Source organism: Ctenopharyngodon idella, chromosome 3 (assembly GCF_019924925.1).
Source record: "Ctenopharyngodon idella isolate HZGC_01 chromosome 3, HZGC01, whole genome shotgun sequence".
Taxonomy (NCBI): domain Eukaryota; kingdom Metazoa; phylum Chordata; class Actinopteri; order Cypriniformes; family Xenocyprididae; genus Ctenopharyngodon; species Ctenopharyngodon idella.
The window spans coordinates 5,515,297-5,532,147 of NC_067222.1; the positions used below are offsets into that span (position 1 = coordinate 5,515,297).

General features: G+C 38.3%; 2 protein-coding genes and 1 long non-coding RNA gene across 3 annotated transcripts; all 3 read left to right on the forward strand.

Annotated features, from left to right (window-relative positions):
- Positions 1-209: 209 nt before the first annotated feature.
- Positions 210-3,062, forward strand: LOC127508664 (uncharacterized). The gene is made up of 3 exons (XR_007928853.1): positions 210-1,032; positions 2,382-2,441; positions 2,818-3,062. It is a non-coding gene; the product is annotated as an uncharacterized LOC127508664 (long non-coding RNA).
- Positions 3,063-3,084: 22 nt separating this feature from the next.
- LOC127508644 (putative autophagy-related protein 11) lies at positions 3,085-7,746 on the forward strand. The gene is made up of 3 exons (XM_051886772.1): positions 3,085-3,419; positions 3,490-4,095; positions 5,785-7,746. The coding sequence occupies exons 1-3, from the start codon at positions 3,197-3,199 to the stop codon at positions 7,566-7,568; spliced, it is 2,613 nt and encodes an 870-aa protein (XP_051742732.1). The 5' UTR covers positions 3,085-3,196; the 3' UTR covers positions 7,569-7,746.
- On the forward strand, positions 7,575-11,674 carry LOC127508652 (interferon-induced very large GTPase 1-like). Its single transcript, XM_051886789.1, has 2 exons — positions 7,575-7,919; positions 9,963-11,674. The coding sequence occupies exons 1-2, from the start codon at positions 7,674-7,676 to the stop codon at positions 11,109-11,111; spliced, it is 1,395 nt and encodes a 464-aa protein (XP_051742749.1). The 5' UTR covers positions 7,575-7,673; the 3' UTR covers positions 11,112-11,674.
- The last annotated feature ends 5,177 nt before the right edge of the window (positions 11,675-16,851 follow it).

The window sequence follows — 16,851 nt, forward strand, 5'->3', positions numbered from 1 at the left end:
AGTTTCACTTTTTGAATGGAATTAGTGAAATAAATCAACTTTTTGATGATATTCTAATTATATGACCAGCACCTGTGTGTGTGTGTGTGTGTGTGTGTATATATATATATATATATATATATATATATATATAAATTTGTAATAATAATTATATATTAATTTGTAATAATAATTATATATTAATTTTGAGGCTGCATTTAAAGGAGCCTTTGAATTGGGACAGCTTTCGTCATGTTGTGGTGACGCAATCAGCCTTTAAATGTGCCCTTGAAGGATCCAGCCTTTGAGTTGGGACGCAGCTAATGAATTCATGTTTTGCACATGCTAGATGTAAGCATCTTCAACAGTGTATTTAGGTTACCATCTCTAAAAATTATCACTTATCCCAATTATACTTTTTAAATCCCATATCAAACTTGACCTGGTAAACAATAAAAGGTTAGACATGGAACTGCAATTTAAATTCTTTCAAATAATAAATATAAAATCACATTTATTATATGGCTTGCAGGATCTGCAATGTTAAGTTAGACTTACCTGAAAAACATAAATCACTGTTCATTTAATTTGTACCTTTGTTCTGTTGTATATATTTATGCTTGTAATTTATTTTCTATCCTACAAAATCACCCCAATCATTCTAGAATGATCAATTCCTTGCAAATGGAGCTGTTCAAGTCATCTGGTGAAGTTTTCACATCGCAATATATGATGCAGAAAAACAAATAGCAATGTAATTTTTTCCTATTTCATGCAGCCTCAATTCTTGAACTGAGCACAGTATTTAAAGGGAGCTTGCATTATAAACGTATGTTTTAACATTAGATGTCATTCCCCACTGTCCCATCAAACAATTTACATTTATGCTTCAGCAGATGGTTTTGTCTAAAGGCTCATACAGTGAATTCAACCTGAAAGTTTGATCAATGTTTGAGCCTCATGAAATGAAGAGAGTCTCAGGACTGTGAAGAATCTCTTACAAGATGTCAGGAGTTACAGAAGATGATCTGCATCTAAACATGTCCAGCACAGGTGATAAAACACAGACAACACAGGTTTTCAAATGACTGGGATTCTATTAAAGAATTCAAATATCTTGAAGCACTTTATTTACGTGAAGATATTTATTATCGATTATAGATTATTATAAATGGAGATATATATATAATATCTGATGAAGTCTCGAGACAAATTCTTAATTACATTTTCAGTGAAAATTAGCTCTTTTCATTTGTTCAGAGAAACAACACTGATAAATTCTAATTCTAAAGTGTCTAATAAGTGAAGCTGGTAATGCTGTTTATGGAGTTGTTTAATCCTCCTCTGCTGAAAACTTCAGAGATTTAATGTCTTCTTTTATCTTGAGTTGATTTCTGAAGGCTGGAAGTAGCTATGTAGTAGCTATGCTTTAGTAGCTATGTTTGCATGCACATTTTTTGTTTCAATTGGACTGAATTCATTCCGAGTGATGAATCTAAATGTAGTGTTTACATGAACACTAAATAAAGTGATAGGGTTGGTGTGCGCGTTTATGTCACAAGCTTCAAATCAGAATCGATTTTTTGATTTGCGCACATTGCACGAATATACAGTGTTTCCCACTAACCATTCGCCTACATTGGTTGTTTATTTGTTTTAAATGACAGACTTAATATTTATCCATTTCTGGTCATAATTTGGTGACAATGAGCATATGAACCATGGTGCCTAGCTGTTTATATTTATCACTCATAAAAATGCCCCTGCCTGTGCCCAAAACAAGTTGTCTATGGATGAGAATCTGAAATAAGGACTCATGAGAATTTTAGAATGACAGGACACTTGTTTATATGACAGTTTATTCACTTAATTCAACAGGACGAACAGCTCGTTCTACGCGTCATATGTCATTACACTATTTCTACATCATTGCACAAGTGCAGCGGTTTTGAATACGAACAAGTGTTTACATGCACACTCAATCGTATTAGAAAAGGAACAAAGCATCCCTTTCAATCCAATCAAAATTTCATTCGGATTGAGATCAGTCGGATCGATTAAGGCATTTACGTGAAAGCTTTTCAGTCCAACTGAGCCATCAATATGATTACTAACAGATTATTTGGTTGCATGTAAATATAGCCAGTAATTCTGTTCATTTTTCATCAGGCGTCTTCAATAATGCTCAATTCATTCATTTACTCACTTAATTATCTCATTAACTCTAACAGTGCTTCAGTGTTAACTTTGCTGGTGGTTCCCACATTAACAGAGCAGTGTTAATTTTACACTGGGGATTTTGCTGTACTTCCACTTCAAATAATTTTTTCAATCAGCAATATTATTCAAAGTTGATAATGTTACTGTTATGGAGTCAAGTATAATGATTTGTTTTTATACAGTGACTGCTTCCCAGAATCCTGATTCTAGGAGAGAAGAGAGCCTAAGCCTACCTCCTTTGAGTAAGTTTGAGTATAGATCAGGGGTGTCCAAACTCAGTCCTGCAGGGCTACTTTCCTGCAGAGTTTAGCTCCAACTTACCACAACACACCTGCCTGGAAGTTTCTAGTATGCCTAAGAGCCTTGATTAGCTGGTTCAGGTATGTTTAATTGGGGTTGGAGCTAAACTCTGCTGGACAGTTGCCCTCCAGGAGCAGGATTGTACACCCCTAGTATAGATGAACAAATATATTATGAAGTGATAAAGAGTGTGTAGAAATTATGGGCAATTTACACTGAAAAATGGCCAAAAACACTGCAACATAAGTGCAAATCTGAACCTCAAATATGTCTGCTTCTGTTGACTTTTCTTCATATCACATGTGTGCTTTGTTTCAGTGAAGGATCTGAGGATTGTCCTCCTGGGGAAGAGTGTGTCAGAAAACAGTGGAGTGGGAAACTTCCTGTTGGGACGAGCAGCGTTTGACAGTGAAGCTCCTCCAGATGTTGTAGAGAGAGTCGGAGGAAGATTGAAGGACAGACACGTGACCGTCATCAACAGTCCTCAGCTGCTCCAGACAAACATCTCAGATGATCAGTTCACACAGACAGTGAGAGAGTGTGTGTCTCTGTCTGATCCAGGACCTCATGTGATTGTTCTGCTCCAGGACCTCATGTGATTGTTCTGCTCCTCAAACATGATCAGTGTTCAGCAGAAGATCAAGAGTGTGTGGAGAAGGTGCTGGACTCTTTCTCTGAGCGGGTTTATCAACACACCATGGTGCTCACCACACAAGAGCCCACTGAAACCAATGACATCCTACAGAAGATCATTCAGAAGTGCTTCAACAGACACTTCAGTCTTCAGAGGAGCAGCTCTCCTGATGATCTTCTGCAGGTGTTTGAGGACATTGTGCAAATGAATGATGGACAACACCTGGATTGTGCTGAAGATGAGGCTTCACAGTATTTCTCAATGAAACAACAAGGCATGAAAAAATGTGAGTGTGATGATATTTGATGTTTCTAATGATAAATCAAAGGTTTTGTTAAACTTCCTTCTTCTATCAGTTTCAGATGATGTAAAGCTAAATCTGGTTGTGGGTGGAAGTGACGGGACATTAAAATCCTCCATATCAGAGCTGATCCTGCAGCAGACAGACAGAAGATCAGACGTGGAGCTTCATGGACGTCAGATCAGCCTGGTGGAGCTTCCAGCTCTGTTCAACTCTCGGCTCTCAGAGGAGGAAGTGATGCGTGAGACTCTCCGCTGTCTGTCTCTCTGTCATCCTGGAGTTCATGTTTTCCTCCTCATTATTCCTGATACTCCACTGACTAATGAAGACAAAGCAGAAATGGAGGCAATCAAAAGGATCTTCAGCTCAAAAATCAACAAACACATGATGATCCTCATAATGCAGAATTCAGAGCATCAGACAGCAGAACTCAATGAAGAAACACAGTCTGTCATTGAGAGTTTTGGAGGACGACATAATTTCTTTGGTCCCAAAACACAAGTGTCCACATTGATGAAGAACATTGAGAAGATGCTGGAAGAAAGCAGAGGAGAGTTTTTCACCACAGAGACATTTTTGGAGGCACAGATGAAAAAACTGCTGCAATTTGAAGAGATGAAAAAGAAAATTAATTCACTAGAGACACATTTACTGTCACCAGGTAATGACCAGAAAATCAGCTCGGGTCTTAAACTATACAGCTTAAAATCCCAAAATCCTAGGTATTCTGACTACACAAAAACAAGGTTAAAGGTCAAGTGTTCCACAGGAGAAAAGATGCCTAGGTTTCCTCTTAAAGTTAAAGAAAAGATCCTATTAAAGAAAAATGTAATTAGCTTAAGAGTTTCTGTAGCAGCTGCGAAAATGGCCGAAACACAAAGAGGGAGAAGAAATGTGTTGCAAAATGCCTGACAGTGAGTTAATAAGACACTACACATTAGATGTGGAGCATCTTAAAAGGTATATGTAGACAGCACATGGCATTTAAACAAAATGCCTCAGTTTCTTAAACTGTTTACCTACTTTAGCTGTAAAGGGAAAAAACAGTAGATTCAAGTGAAGAAGAATAGGGGTTTGAATATTCGCAGTCGGGTCTGAGGGAGATCAGTCATTTGATGCATTGTTGGTTTAGTTGGCCATCTTTGACTATCAGGGCACAAGTATTGCTGCTGTTTAATGGCTTCTCTACCACATAAAATTCAGTACTTATGGCAGAGCTCCACAACGATTTGTTCAGAACCGGATTGGTGAAGCTCTTTGTCTGTCCTAAATGAGGAGATGGGTTGTTTTTTGGGATGGTTCTAGAACAACTGGGTGAATAACATCTGCGTCTTGTAGTTGACTGTGGAGTCTGGCACCAACACGAATGAACCTCACTGTGTGGTCATACTTGGGTGGCTAGAGAATGGTATTGATTTGCCTGCAACTATAGTGGAAGTTATCATATTGGAAGCTATCATGTTGAACTTTCCAATGTATGTCTCTTTCTGTAGATTTTGAAAAACGCTAACAGCAATATGTGTTCACTCGCAATTGTCTAAAAATGTGTCAAATGTTTATCGTTGTTATTACTTGGAGTTATGATAAAGAATAGAGCAATACGTTGGTGTACAACTGCAGTGCTTTATCAATACGTTTCTGCGTTGGGCTAACGCATATACCATGAGTGTTTGGGTGTTTACCACCGAGCTGTGGGCTAGGTTCACTAACATAAACACAAAACAACTTAATTCCTCTCTTGAGTCTTTATTTTTAGAACAGAGCGGGGCACCATCATTATTATAATATAACGTAAGTAATGCAAGCACTGTATACTGTACTATACTGTGTTAACCAGCAGAAGACCAATCACTGCAGATTAGCATCACGCAAACAAAGGGTTCAGCAAAATGAATCGTTGAGCGAATCGTTTGGGAGTCGTTGAGCAAATAAGGTAAAAATAAATGCTATAAGACAAATAAAGTGTTTTTTGACCTTGCATGCTTTTAAACCTGTTGTTGGGGACTCCCAAAACAAAAATAGGAACCTTTCAAATGCCATAATAGGGGCACTTTAATAATGTTATTCCATCTCTAATATATTTTCCTCATTGGAAAGTCATTTTAAAAAAGCACGTATCAAGGATGGTGCTGGTCTTGTGAGTTGTCACTCTATGCTATCTTCATCCTTCACTCTTTCTGGCTGGATGACCAGAGTATCAGGTGATCTCCCATCACTGTGCTTACTTACTCAGATGTCAAGAGCAAGTTGTGATGATTACTGATGAAAATTTCATTAGACTTGCAAAATATTGTTCACAATTTTCATCTGTGATGTTTGCATTGATCCTGGTGCATTTTCTCCTGTACAGGTTTAACAGAAAGTGAGGATGATCTGAGGATTGTGCTGCTGGGAAAAACTGGAGTTGGGAAAAGTGCAACCGGAAATACAATCGTAGGAAATGATACATTTACAGCAGAAACATCTCATAAGTCAGTTACTAAAGAGAGTCAGAGAGAATCATCTGAAATCAACGGCCGACACGTTACTGTGATCGACACTCCAGGACTGTTTGATACTGAACTGAGTAATGAGGAGATCCAGAGAGAAATCAGCCATTGCATCTCCATGATCCTGCCTGGACCACATGTGTTCATCATTGTGCTCAATTTAGGACAGCGGTTCACTCAAGAAGAAGCTACATCAGTGAAAATCATCCAAGAGACGTTTGGTGAGAGATCTTTAAAGTACACCATGGTGCTCTTCACCAGAGGAGATTATCTGAAGGACAAAACCATTGAACAGTTTCTGGGAGAACCTGGATCTCATTTGATGAATCTGATTGAAGCGTGTGGAAACAGATTCCATGTGTTCAATAATAATCAGACTGGAGACCGAACACAGGTGTCTGATCTACTGGAGAAGATAGACAACATGGTGGAAGCAAACGGAGGGAGTTTCTACTCTTGTAAGATGTTCAGACAGATGGAAAGAGAAAAACAAGAACTACAGATGAAGATCCTGATGGACAGAGTCAGAGAAAAGGAAGAGGAGATGAAGGAACTAGAAGAAGAGAAAGAGAGAATGAAGATGATGATGGAGGAAGAACGACAGAATCATGACAAAGAGAGAAAAAGAAGAGAAGATGAATTTAAAAGAGAAATAAGAGAACAAGAGAAACATCAGAGAGAGATACGAGACGAGATGAGAAGAGAACAAGAGACATTTAAACATGAAATAGAGGAAATGAGGCAAGAAAAAGAGAAAATAAAAATAGAAAGAGAAAAACTTCAAATGAAATATGACACAGAAATAGACAGACTTACGAACAAAATAGAGAATGAAAGACAGAATCATGAAAAAGAGAGAAAGAAAATAGAAAAAGAATATATAGAAAGAGAAGAACAATTTAAAACACAAATAAAAGAGAAAGAAGAGAAAGAAAGAGAGATCCATGAGGAGATGAAGAGAGAACGTGAAGAATGGGAGAAACAGAAACTACAGGAAAAGACAAGAAGAGAGGAAGAGGATGAGAAAAGAAGAGAAAAAGAACAGAGAGTTTGTGATGAATTTAATCAGAGACTGAAACAAGAGAGAGAGAGAATGAAAAAAGAGAAAGAAGATCTTCAATCTAAACATGAAGCAGAAGAAAACAAGATGAAGATGATGATGGAGGAACTGAACAGAGAAAGAGAAGAACTGATGAAGAAACATGAAAAAGAGAAAATGAAAATGATGATGATGATGGAGGAAGAGCGAAAGAATCATGACAAAGAGAGAAAGAGGAGAGAAGAAGAATTCAGAGAGAGAGAAGAAAGACAAAAAAGAGAAATGAAAGACAAAGAGGAGCAAGAGAGAGAGATGAGGGAGAATGCAAAAAGAGAACAAGAGATGTTAAAAAATGAAATGGAGACAATTAGGCAAGAAAAAGAAAATGTAAAGAAAGAAAAAGAAACCCTTAAATCTGAATACATTACAGAAATAGAGAGACTAATGAAGAGAATAGAGGATGAAAGACAGAATAATGATACAGAGAGAAAGAGAAGAGAAGAAGAGTTTAATGAAAGGGAAGAACAATATAAAACACAAAAAATGAAACACAAAGAGGAGAGAGAGGAACAGATGCAGAAAATTAAGAGAGAACAATGGGAATGAGAGAAACGGAAACTAGAGGAAAAGATCAGAAAAGAAGAAGATGAGAAAAGGAGAGAGAGAGAAAAGCAGATTGCTGATGAACAGATTCTGAGACTGAAGAGTGAAATGGAGGGAATAATTAGAGAGAAAGAGAGAATAGAAAGAGAAGGACGGGGAAAACTAGAGGATTTAGAAAAGAGACTGAAAGAAGAAATAAACATGAGAGAAGATCAATTAAAGACTTTTGAAGTAGCAGTGAAACTCCTTGAAGAACATCATGAAGATGAGCTAATGAGAAGACAAGTGGAGTGGAGAGAGGAATATGAAAGAGAGAAAGAGGAGATGAAGAAGATCTGCTCTGATTCAATACAGGTGAGCGTTCATGTCATTTTTGGTCTTTCATGTTCGTTCTGTTAGTATTATGCCCTTGGAGCTTAAGAAAACGTCTCAGGTTACGCATTCAACCATGGTTCCCTGAGAACAGGGAATGAGACGCTGCGTCATGGCGCTATGGGGAATGCCTCCTCGTGAACCAGTGTCTGAAATGCTTATCAAATCATGGCAATCCTATTGGCAGGCGACAGCCTATGACTTCACTACTAGTGCGACCCGAATACACCTAAGGGGCGTCTAGAGAACAAGTCATCCACTTTTCGTCTAGGGACTGTTCAGCAGGCGGTCCCGAGGCATGGCAAAGAGATGCAGTGTCTCATTCCCTTATCTCAGGGGACCATGGTTACATGTGTAACCTGAGACATTCCCTTTCGAAAGGGAACTCGCACTGCATCAAAACACTATGGGGAACGATATACCCATGCCGCCATGCTGAGGGGAGTGGATGCAAGAGAATGGCTGTGACAAATGTCAGAAAAAGCCATTTCAACTGAAATGCCATGATCACTCCCCCTACGGGTCACAGGTCAATAGGCTGTCAGTGACAGCATTCCCTACAGCCAACACCCAAGCTATAAGCCTCAAAGAGGCCTCCAAATACCTAGAGGCCTACCAAGGCCGCTAAAAGGCTTGGAACCAACAACTTCACATAGAAGGGGTCCCTTTAAGGGAATGTGGCCAGGGAGCCAAAATGTGTTCCAGCCAGTCACTTCTCAGGGGAGCATAGTCGACCCCAAATGCCGCCAGGAATGCCTGCCTGGTCTTACTTTTCTAGCAACTTAGTCTGACCAGCAAACTGTCTGTTTCCTAAACAGAGTCTCTGAAACACTTGCCTCCCGAGGAGGCATCCAGAAAGAAGAACTGCAAACTGGCAGTAACCAACTCAGACCGGATCGTAGAGATGGGCATCCTGGAGAGCAGGACTCAGCATAGCACTTTTCAACCCTTGCAAGTGAGGGGAGTTACTCTGCTCGACCTTGGATCTACAGAGTGCTTCTTTTTCAAAGCACTGTGGAGGCTGGTTACTCTACGTAGGGTTCCTAATGAGATGCATAGCTTTATTCCTTTTCCCCTTTATTCCTTTCTTTAGGGAGTTGAGGTCACTGAATTTATAACAGCTCTCACCAATTGTGAGGTGACCTAAAAAGCTCGACCTGAGACTTTAGAGATCGGCGGCCTAAATGTAAAAGTGGCCTGCCATGAAAGGATGCGCTCACTATCAAGCTCTGTGCCAGGTTCCAAATGATGGAACAAACACATCATCGGCCCAGCCTCAGGCCTGATGAAAAAGCAATGTTGATGCCTCTCCAGCCACGAGATAGATCGCAAACATCTCGTCTGATGGGGGCATCGACACGTATCCAAGCTCATTCAACACCTGGACAACTGCATAAATTACATGCTGATGTCAATGGATGTGGGTCAAATACGGATTCTTCCATGCCCTCTCGATTCTAGATCTCAGAGTGGATATCAAAAGGGAAAGGAAGGCTCATCATACACAGGTGCAGATGCCTGACACTCTTCCCTCGGGAAGATAACAAGACATAAGATAAAATAAGACTGGGGTTTCCTGAGGGAAACGCTCACATTGCATGCAAACAGCTCTCTCAAGAACTGAACACGTGTGCTCCTTACCCAAACAAACAACACAAAAGTTGTGTGTGTGATTAAATGTCAAAAAACTTTGAACACAAATCCACACATCACTGAAAATGTTATATAAAGCACCGTCTGCTGATCCTGAGGACGCAAGACACAACACATCCTCAATCAGCAAAACACTCTCATCAGCCACTGAAGCATGTGAAAGATAAACACCCCTTAAACACTTCCTTCTGTGTGTTACCGAGCACAGAAGCCTGTCCCTCTTCCCTCGAGAAGAGAGACAAATGAGAGTGGAGCTTCCTCAGCAGGGCGCTCCCCATTGCGCTATGACTTTGAGTGTGAGTTGCCTTTCAAAAGGGAACTATTCTTTCTCAAGAATTGTTAATAAACTATTTGTGTTGGTTTTAACTCTAGAAAGTCACAGCTTACAGGAAACTGGAGACCGAATACAGCAAATGGTCCTGGAGTCTTCACAGTGCCATGATGGAAACTGAGAACAAACTACAAAATAAAGTAGATAATAAAGTAATTCATGAGATTGAGGAAACTGATCTTCAAAGAGAACTGAAGAAGACAAGTGAAGAAGTGGAAAAATCAATGTCTGAATTCTTTGAGAAAGACAAAGATAAAGATATAATGATTCAGTGGAAAACGTCATTTGAAATCAAAATCAAAGAGCTTCAGGAAAACATTGTGAGAGAAACAAAGTGGAAATTAAATGAGATTCTTCAGCAGCGAGACCTGAAGAAAAAGATTGATGCTCAGAGGACATATAATGAAAACACTCTCTATGAAAAGAGCAAAGAACTTGCCTTAAAACTCAAAGACAAAACAAATAATGAAACACTGAAGAAAGAGTTTGATTTGTTTTGGGAACAGAGTGTGAAAAAGATAATAAAAGACACTCTAGCAATCAAAGACATTGACATAATGAGAGATGTGAAAGAGATCCTCAGTGACATCTATGAAGGATATCTCCCTGTAAACAACCTGAAGGTGAACAGAGATATTTCCTCTCTGTCAAGTTATTCATATTATGTACAGGACAAGAAAAACATTGTTTTTAAAGATTCCTTCAGAACAACAAAAGAGAAACTTGGTTACAGTCTCTCTAAAGAGGAAGAAGCCCAAATAAGTTCATTAGTCAGAGATGTTGAACAGCAGACAGACAGAATGATTCAGTCATTTAACATTTCAAAGATGGGATACAACATCAGCTACATTCAACAACTCACAGAATGCATCAATAAGAGAGTCACAGAACATCAGGAAGGACCAGTGAAATACAAGTTCAAGAAAAAATTCTTCATTCATTTAGTTCTTTCAATATGTAAAAAAGCAAACAAGATCATCACTGACCAACACAGGATGTTCAGAGAAGCCAATAATCCTGAAATATATCTTAAAAAGAAGAAACAGGAGAACTATATTATTTTCCAAAAACACCTGCATGGAGCTGGAGCTGCATCAGCTGCCATTTTTGGTGAGATCATCTGTCAGAAACTGAAAGAGCCCATTGAGCAGAGTGTCTACAAGAAGACTGCTAGAGATCTGACAGATTAAATGAGATCAAACTGTGAATCACTGAATGGAAACAGATCAAATCTGGAGAAACACATCCTGAAGACAGTGGCTGAAATGGAGGATTTTGAAAAATACATGAACTACATTTATAATCCCAGAGATCACTTCAAGAGTTTCATCAGAAAAGAAGTCAGTCGGTACATCACTGATAAGTTCAGTGTCAGTGTTTTACCCAAGATGAAGAAGAACATTGAACTCCTGCAGCAGAAGATCATGAAAGCAGCACATGAATCTACTAAACATGTTCAAGTCAACAGAGGAGATGTTGGTTTGTGGTTGAAGAGTTTCACACAGCAGCTCTCAGGTGTGCTGATCTTCTCTGAAAAAGACCTCAGTGGAGTGAAACATGAAGGTGTTGATGATTTCAAACTCCTAGAAGATGTGATAAGACGAGAACTTCCTGCTATAATGTCTGATATCAGCAGTAGATTTAACACAAAGACTTTTCCTGTAAATCTGGACTATAAGTTCAGACCAGATGAGCTTCTGATTGATCACTTCTGTCAGTGCTGTTGGGTTCAGTGTCCGTTCTGTAGAGCCACCTGCACCAACACCATAGAAAATCATCATGAAGAGCACAGTGTTCCTTTCCACAGAGTGACTGGAATTAATGGCACATTTTACCATTCAACACAGAATCTTTGTGCTGATATTTGCACAAATTTAGTGGCAAGTAATCAGTATTTTAATACAGAAAATGGAATGTTTAAATATAGAAAATACAGAAAAGCAGGTGGAAGGTTTGCTAATTGGAGCATCACCCCTGATCTCTCTGAGCTGCCCTACTGGAGGTGGTTTGTGTGCAGATTCCAGAAAGATCTGGAAAAATACCACAGTAAAACATTTGATGGTTCTGGTAAGATTCCAGATGAATGGAGAAAATACTCAAAACTGGATGCCATTGAGAGTGTAGTAGATCAGTGCATCTAATAGGGAAGATAAAAAATGAGACTCTTACATCTTATTCTTACGATTCTCTTCAGATCACAATCAACGTCTATAACATACATCAGTGAGAGTCTGAACTCATCTACACCTTGCAGAGAATTAAATGTACACTGGATACAAAGTGTTTAAAGACAACATTTATTACTACATGTCTTCTGGTCTAGAAAACAGAATTTGAAATAGAATTTTCCAAATTTAATGTATTAAAAATTGTATACAATATTTAACCTCACTGAATTGTAATTGTGCTGAATTGTATAGATTTGCAGATTTTCATTGTGTATTTTATAGTGAAATTATTTGTAGATATTCACATTAATCAATTAATAATTTTAAGTTGTTCAATTTATAAAATGTATAATAACATCTAATAAAAATCATGTTTATTATGTAAATCTTTGTTGTTAATGTTTATGACAAAATTAATATGTACCGTGGGTGGGGAACATGTGGGGAACATGTGTGGGGGACACATGTGGGTGGCCGCCCACGGCTCCTGACCCGCCATGGCTGCCCACGGCTCCTGACCCGCCATGGCTGCCCACGGTCCCTGACCCGCCATGGTCGCCCATGGTCCCTGACCCGCCATGTTCGCCCACGGCTCCTGACCCGCCATGGTCGCCCACGGCTCCTGACCCGCCGTGACGGTCCGCACTCCTAGACCCGCCCTGGAGACCTCCGCGCCCGTCTGCACCTCCCCCCACACATGCGTGTAGGTCTCCAGGGTGCCCTCCCCCCTCCCCCATTGTTATGGCACGAGGACGCACCTACCGGGGAGGGGTAGGTAATGTTACAATCACGCCTTCCTGGACTCCATTTCCCAGCATCCTCCCTGCTCCACACCTGTTTGCACTTCCCTCATCAGCCTTCCCGCCATTCCCTGGATTCCCTGCACCAGTGTATTGTCATTAGCACTCCCTTTAAGTTGGACTCAATCCTTGCACTCCTGGTCGGTTATATTGTTTATCGTATGTTGTGTTGTGACCTTTTTTCTATGATTAAAACCCCATTGTTATGTTGAAGTCCATGCCTGTGCCTCTCTATTCCACACAACTGTGACAATATCATTTGAAAGTTTAGAATCTCTACTTTTCATATTTGGTGATTTTCAAAATGAATTACAGAGGAGCAGTAATTTATCAATTTGCAACAAGCATATTTTCATACTCATAAGGCATGTTCAGACCTTTATTTTGAAATAGCGATGAACATGAAAAATCATTAAAGATTGGTTGAAACATGTTTGTTTTCATGCCAAGAGTTCAAAAGATAACATCCATTCAATTTTTTGAGAAAAAAAGGTCTGAAAATGTTTTTAATAAAAAAAAAATACATTTATGATTGTGGCGACGATCTATAACCCACATACATGTTGTTTTTATTTTTATTAGAGGATGAATTCATATCATATTCTGCCAAACTTCCCATACTACTTCTATATAGGATGTCTACTTCATAAATTGTATGAAAATAATGGAAATATATGGTTCATATCACTCAAACCATATATGGAAATGGAGACGCCTTTATATGGTCAGTAATGGCTACAACAATCTGCCAAATTTCATCTTTAAAACAAGACCAGCCTTATGTCTATACTCCAAAGTATTCTTGAATTACAACCATTTAAGTTTGGATAGTGCATTTTCTTGTCTAAAAAAAAAAAGTTGGGGTGACAGTTAACAGGTTAAAGTAAAACAGTTCCACATATACTCCAGACGGTGTAAAAATATTGAATTGCACTCACCTGTTTCTTAGCTCTTTCTCTATTTTAACCACTAGAGATGGTAAGATTCACCGATTCGCTTTAGTGCATCGGCATAAAAGTTAACAATTAAGTTATCGATGAGTTATCAATTTTAGAAAGTGTGTATCGGACACAAGTTGACATTTGTATCGTGATGCATCATTTATGATTTGCTGTCTGTCTGAACCAAAGAAATAGAAGCGAACTATCAGTACCATATTCAATCAATCAATCAAATTTATTTCAGGAATACATGGCCTCTCGGCCCATAGTTCCACAGAATCACAATAGCATAAAAGATGCTCTTTTCTTCATTCCATGATATATATACAATGCCAATCTCCATGCATACTCGGAATTACAAACATGTGACACATCAATACAAACATCACCAACAAAAGCAAGATCACCCAAATATTTCTTACGCAGATCCACATACAAAGAACAATCATACAAGAAATGTTTCTCATCTTCTATCACAGAAGACTTCAAAGTTAACTAACAATAACTGCAGATTCTCTCTGCCACTGGTGTGTTACTCCATCTGCCTGTTTCTGTAGCCAAATGATGACCAGAGCATCTAAACAGGAACAACAATCGTACTAGCTGTATGTTATATACAGATGCAATGTAGATCTCTTGTACCATCAAAAACTTGCATTGTGAATATATATATATCTAATACATATATTCTCTCTCCTATTAAATAGTATTAGTCATAACCTCTGACGAATTACCAAGATGAGTGAGTTTGTGACTGTAGGATCTGTGTACATGGCCAGTGTGAGAACTTGAGCTACAGTGGAATCCGAATGGACGAGTATAATTGAAATAAAGAGTATAGTAGAATAATCAAATGTCTAGTTACATTATTATATAAATCTACTATATACAGGTTCATAATTAACATGAATGATGCATAATGTATAATTAATTCTAAAGTGAAGATCATGGTAACCCACTAGTAATGACTGATGTATTACCAAATCCCTCAGAAGGAATTACTAATTATTTGGATCAGTATTCTAAAGTGAGAAACATGATAACTCTCTAGTAACTACTGGAGTCACTGTAAACTTTTGAGGGTTTTGTACGTTTTTGTTCAGTTTTGTACAGTAATTCCTTCTGATGGATTTGGTAACACTTAAGTATTACTTTAGAATTAATTATACATTATGCATTATTCATGTTAAATATGAACCTGTATATAGTAGTTCTTAGTAGTTCTCTGGGAGGTATGAAAAAAAAAAAAAAAACAGTAGTTACTGGTTAGCTAATAGTGAAATACCACATTCAACTGAGCACTATTACTTACTAATTCATTAATCAGAGTTTCTTGTTAGTTAATAGTAGTTACTAGAGTGTTAATAATGCATTACTCATTTGTTCCTGTGAAGTTATTCGTCAACGAAGGATCAGTATTCTAAAGTGTTACTGGTTATTCTTATTATATATGTCCAGCACTTTATTCACAATATCTGTCACGGAGTCACAGCCTGCACCCTCCAATTACAACACATCGTCACCAGATCTTCACGCTCCACCCACTCGTTCACAATCCCCTGAATTCTGATCACCTGCACCTGCACCTCGTCACCAGTGACACCTTAAAAGACTCTCACTCCCTGCACTCAGTGTCTGGTCTCGTGAGACTCATGGACTAATTACCCGCTACTTACCGGCGTCTTCTTGTGCCTCCCTCCTCTCGTCTTCTGTCTCCAGTCGTCAGCTCCACGTTGTCCTTCCGACCAGCAAGAAAGAACTCTAATTATATTCAGCTAAGTGACCGTTTGAAAGTGCTTGTTCATCTACTCACCTGCCTTCTCCATTACCTGTGTTCGTGCCTCTGTTTAAATAAACATCTGTGTTCACTCACCCCTCTGCCTCCATCTGTGTTCTGACAATATCAATATCATATTCATCATTATTACCTCATATTCAGTGACATCTTCAACTAGGTGTGTGTGGTGCAGCATACCTGGACATGATTCCACCTTTCTCTTCTGCTCAGTTGTTGTTTTATGTAATATAGCCACCTTGTGCTATATCATCTGTTAATAAACCATTTTGCTGTTTACTCACCATACTCTTCGAGCCTAACAAATAATTAATTTTCTTATGACAAACATTCAGTCAACACTTATTTCTGAATGACATCTGACCCAAATAAATCTTCCCTACTGTGACATTGTCAGCAAACAGAATATATATATATATATATATATATATATATATAATTTTTTATTTATTTTATTTTTTTTAAGATGAGACTTTGTTTTTGTGCAAACCAAAGAAAATGTGAGGCATGAATTGAAACTTCTAGTTTGTTTCTGCTAACAGGTGCTTTGAGGGCAGAATTTTGCAAACACAATTTGCAAATAAAATGATTTAATTTGTTAAATATTTAAGAACTACTTCAGTAATTTATCCTGATTAAATGTACAATACAATAAACTGTATTTGAGTTCCTTACTTGTTGAGTAAAAATTGTATAGATAAAAATTTACAGAAAATGGGCTTCATTTATCAATCTAACATAGGAATGAGTGCAGATCCGAGCGCAGAAATCATCTTACTACTGGGCTCACGTGTGATTTATCAAACATTCGTATGCTGGCAATCGTACGACTGATCGTACTTTGATGAATGTATTTTTCGTCATTTAAATATCACGCCCCAAATTTTAGAAGCCTCGCCCAGTTTACGACACAGAGAAATGTAACCCAGCCATGAAGAGGAAGTAATCTCATGAAAAAGAAATTTATCTTACTCTAAAAACACCCCTCAAAGTAACAATATAATTAATTTAAATAAAAATACCGGTAAATAAAACGAAATACTTACAAACATTACTAACATAGGCTATATAAACTTGGTTATTTTAGTACCCCTCTTCACGCCACAGAAGATCCTTAAAATGTATTTTATTCAGAAAATAACAAGACCGAAAAATAAGTAGGCCTCTCTCATTCCGGAGGAATCCAAACGTTTCCATATTCGCAATGTAACATTTATTGATTGCTG

Excerpts from the sequence above, each read along its gene's own strand:
- LOC127508644 (XM_051886772.1), top strand. The coding sequence starts at position 3,197 with ATGGTGCTCACCACACAAGAGCCCACTGAAACCAATGACATCCTACAG. Across the intron at positions 3,420-3,489 it reads ACAACAAGGCATGAAAAAAT|TTTCAGATGATGTAAAGCTA; the intron begins GTGAGTGTGATG and ends TTCTTCTATCAG. Across the intron at positions 4,096-5,784 it reads GACACATTTACTGTCACCAG|GTTTAACAGAAAGTGAGGAT; the intron begins GTAATGACCAGA and ends TCTCCTGTACAG.
- LOC127508652 (XM_051886789.1), top strand. The coding sequence starts at position 7,674 with ATGGAGGGAATAATTAGAGAGAAAGAGAGAATAGAAAGAGAAGGACGG. Across the intron at positions 7,920-9,962 it reads TCTGCTCTGATTCAATACAG|AAAGTCACAGCTTACAGGAA; the intron begins GTGAGCGTTCAT and ends TTTTAACTCTAG.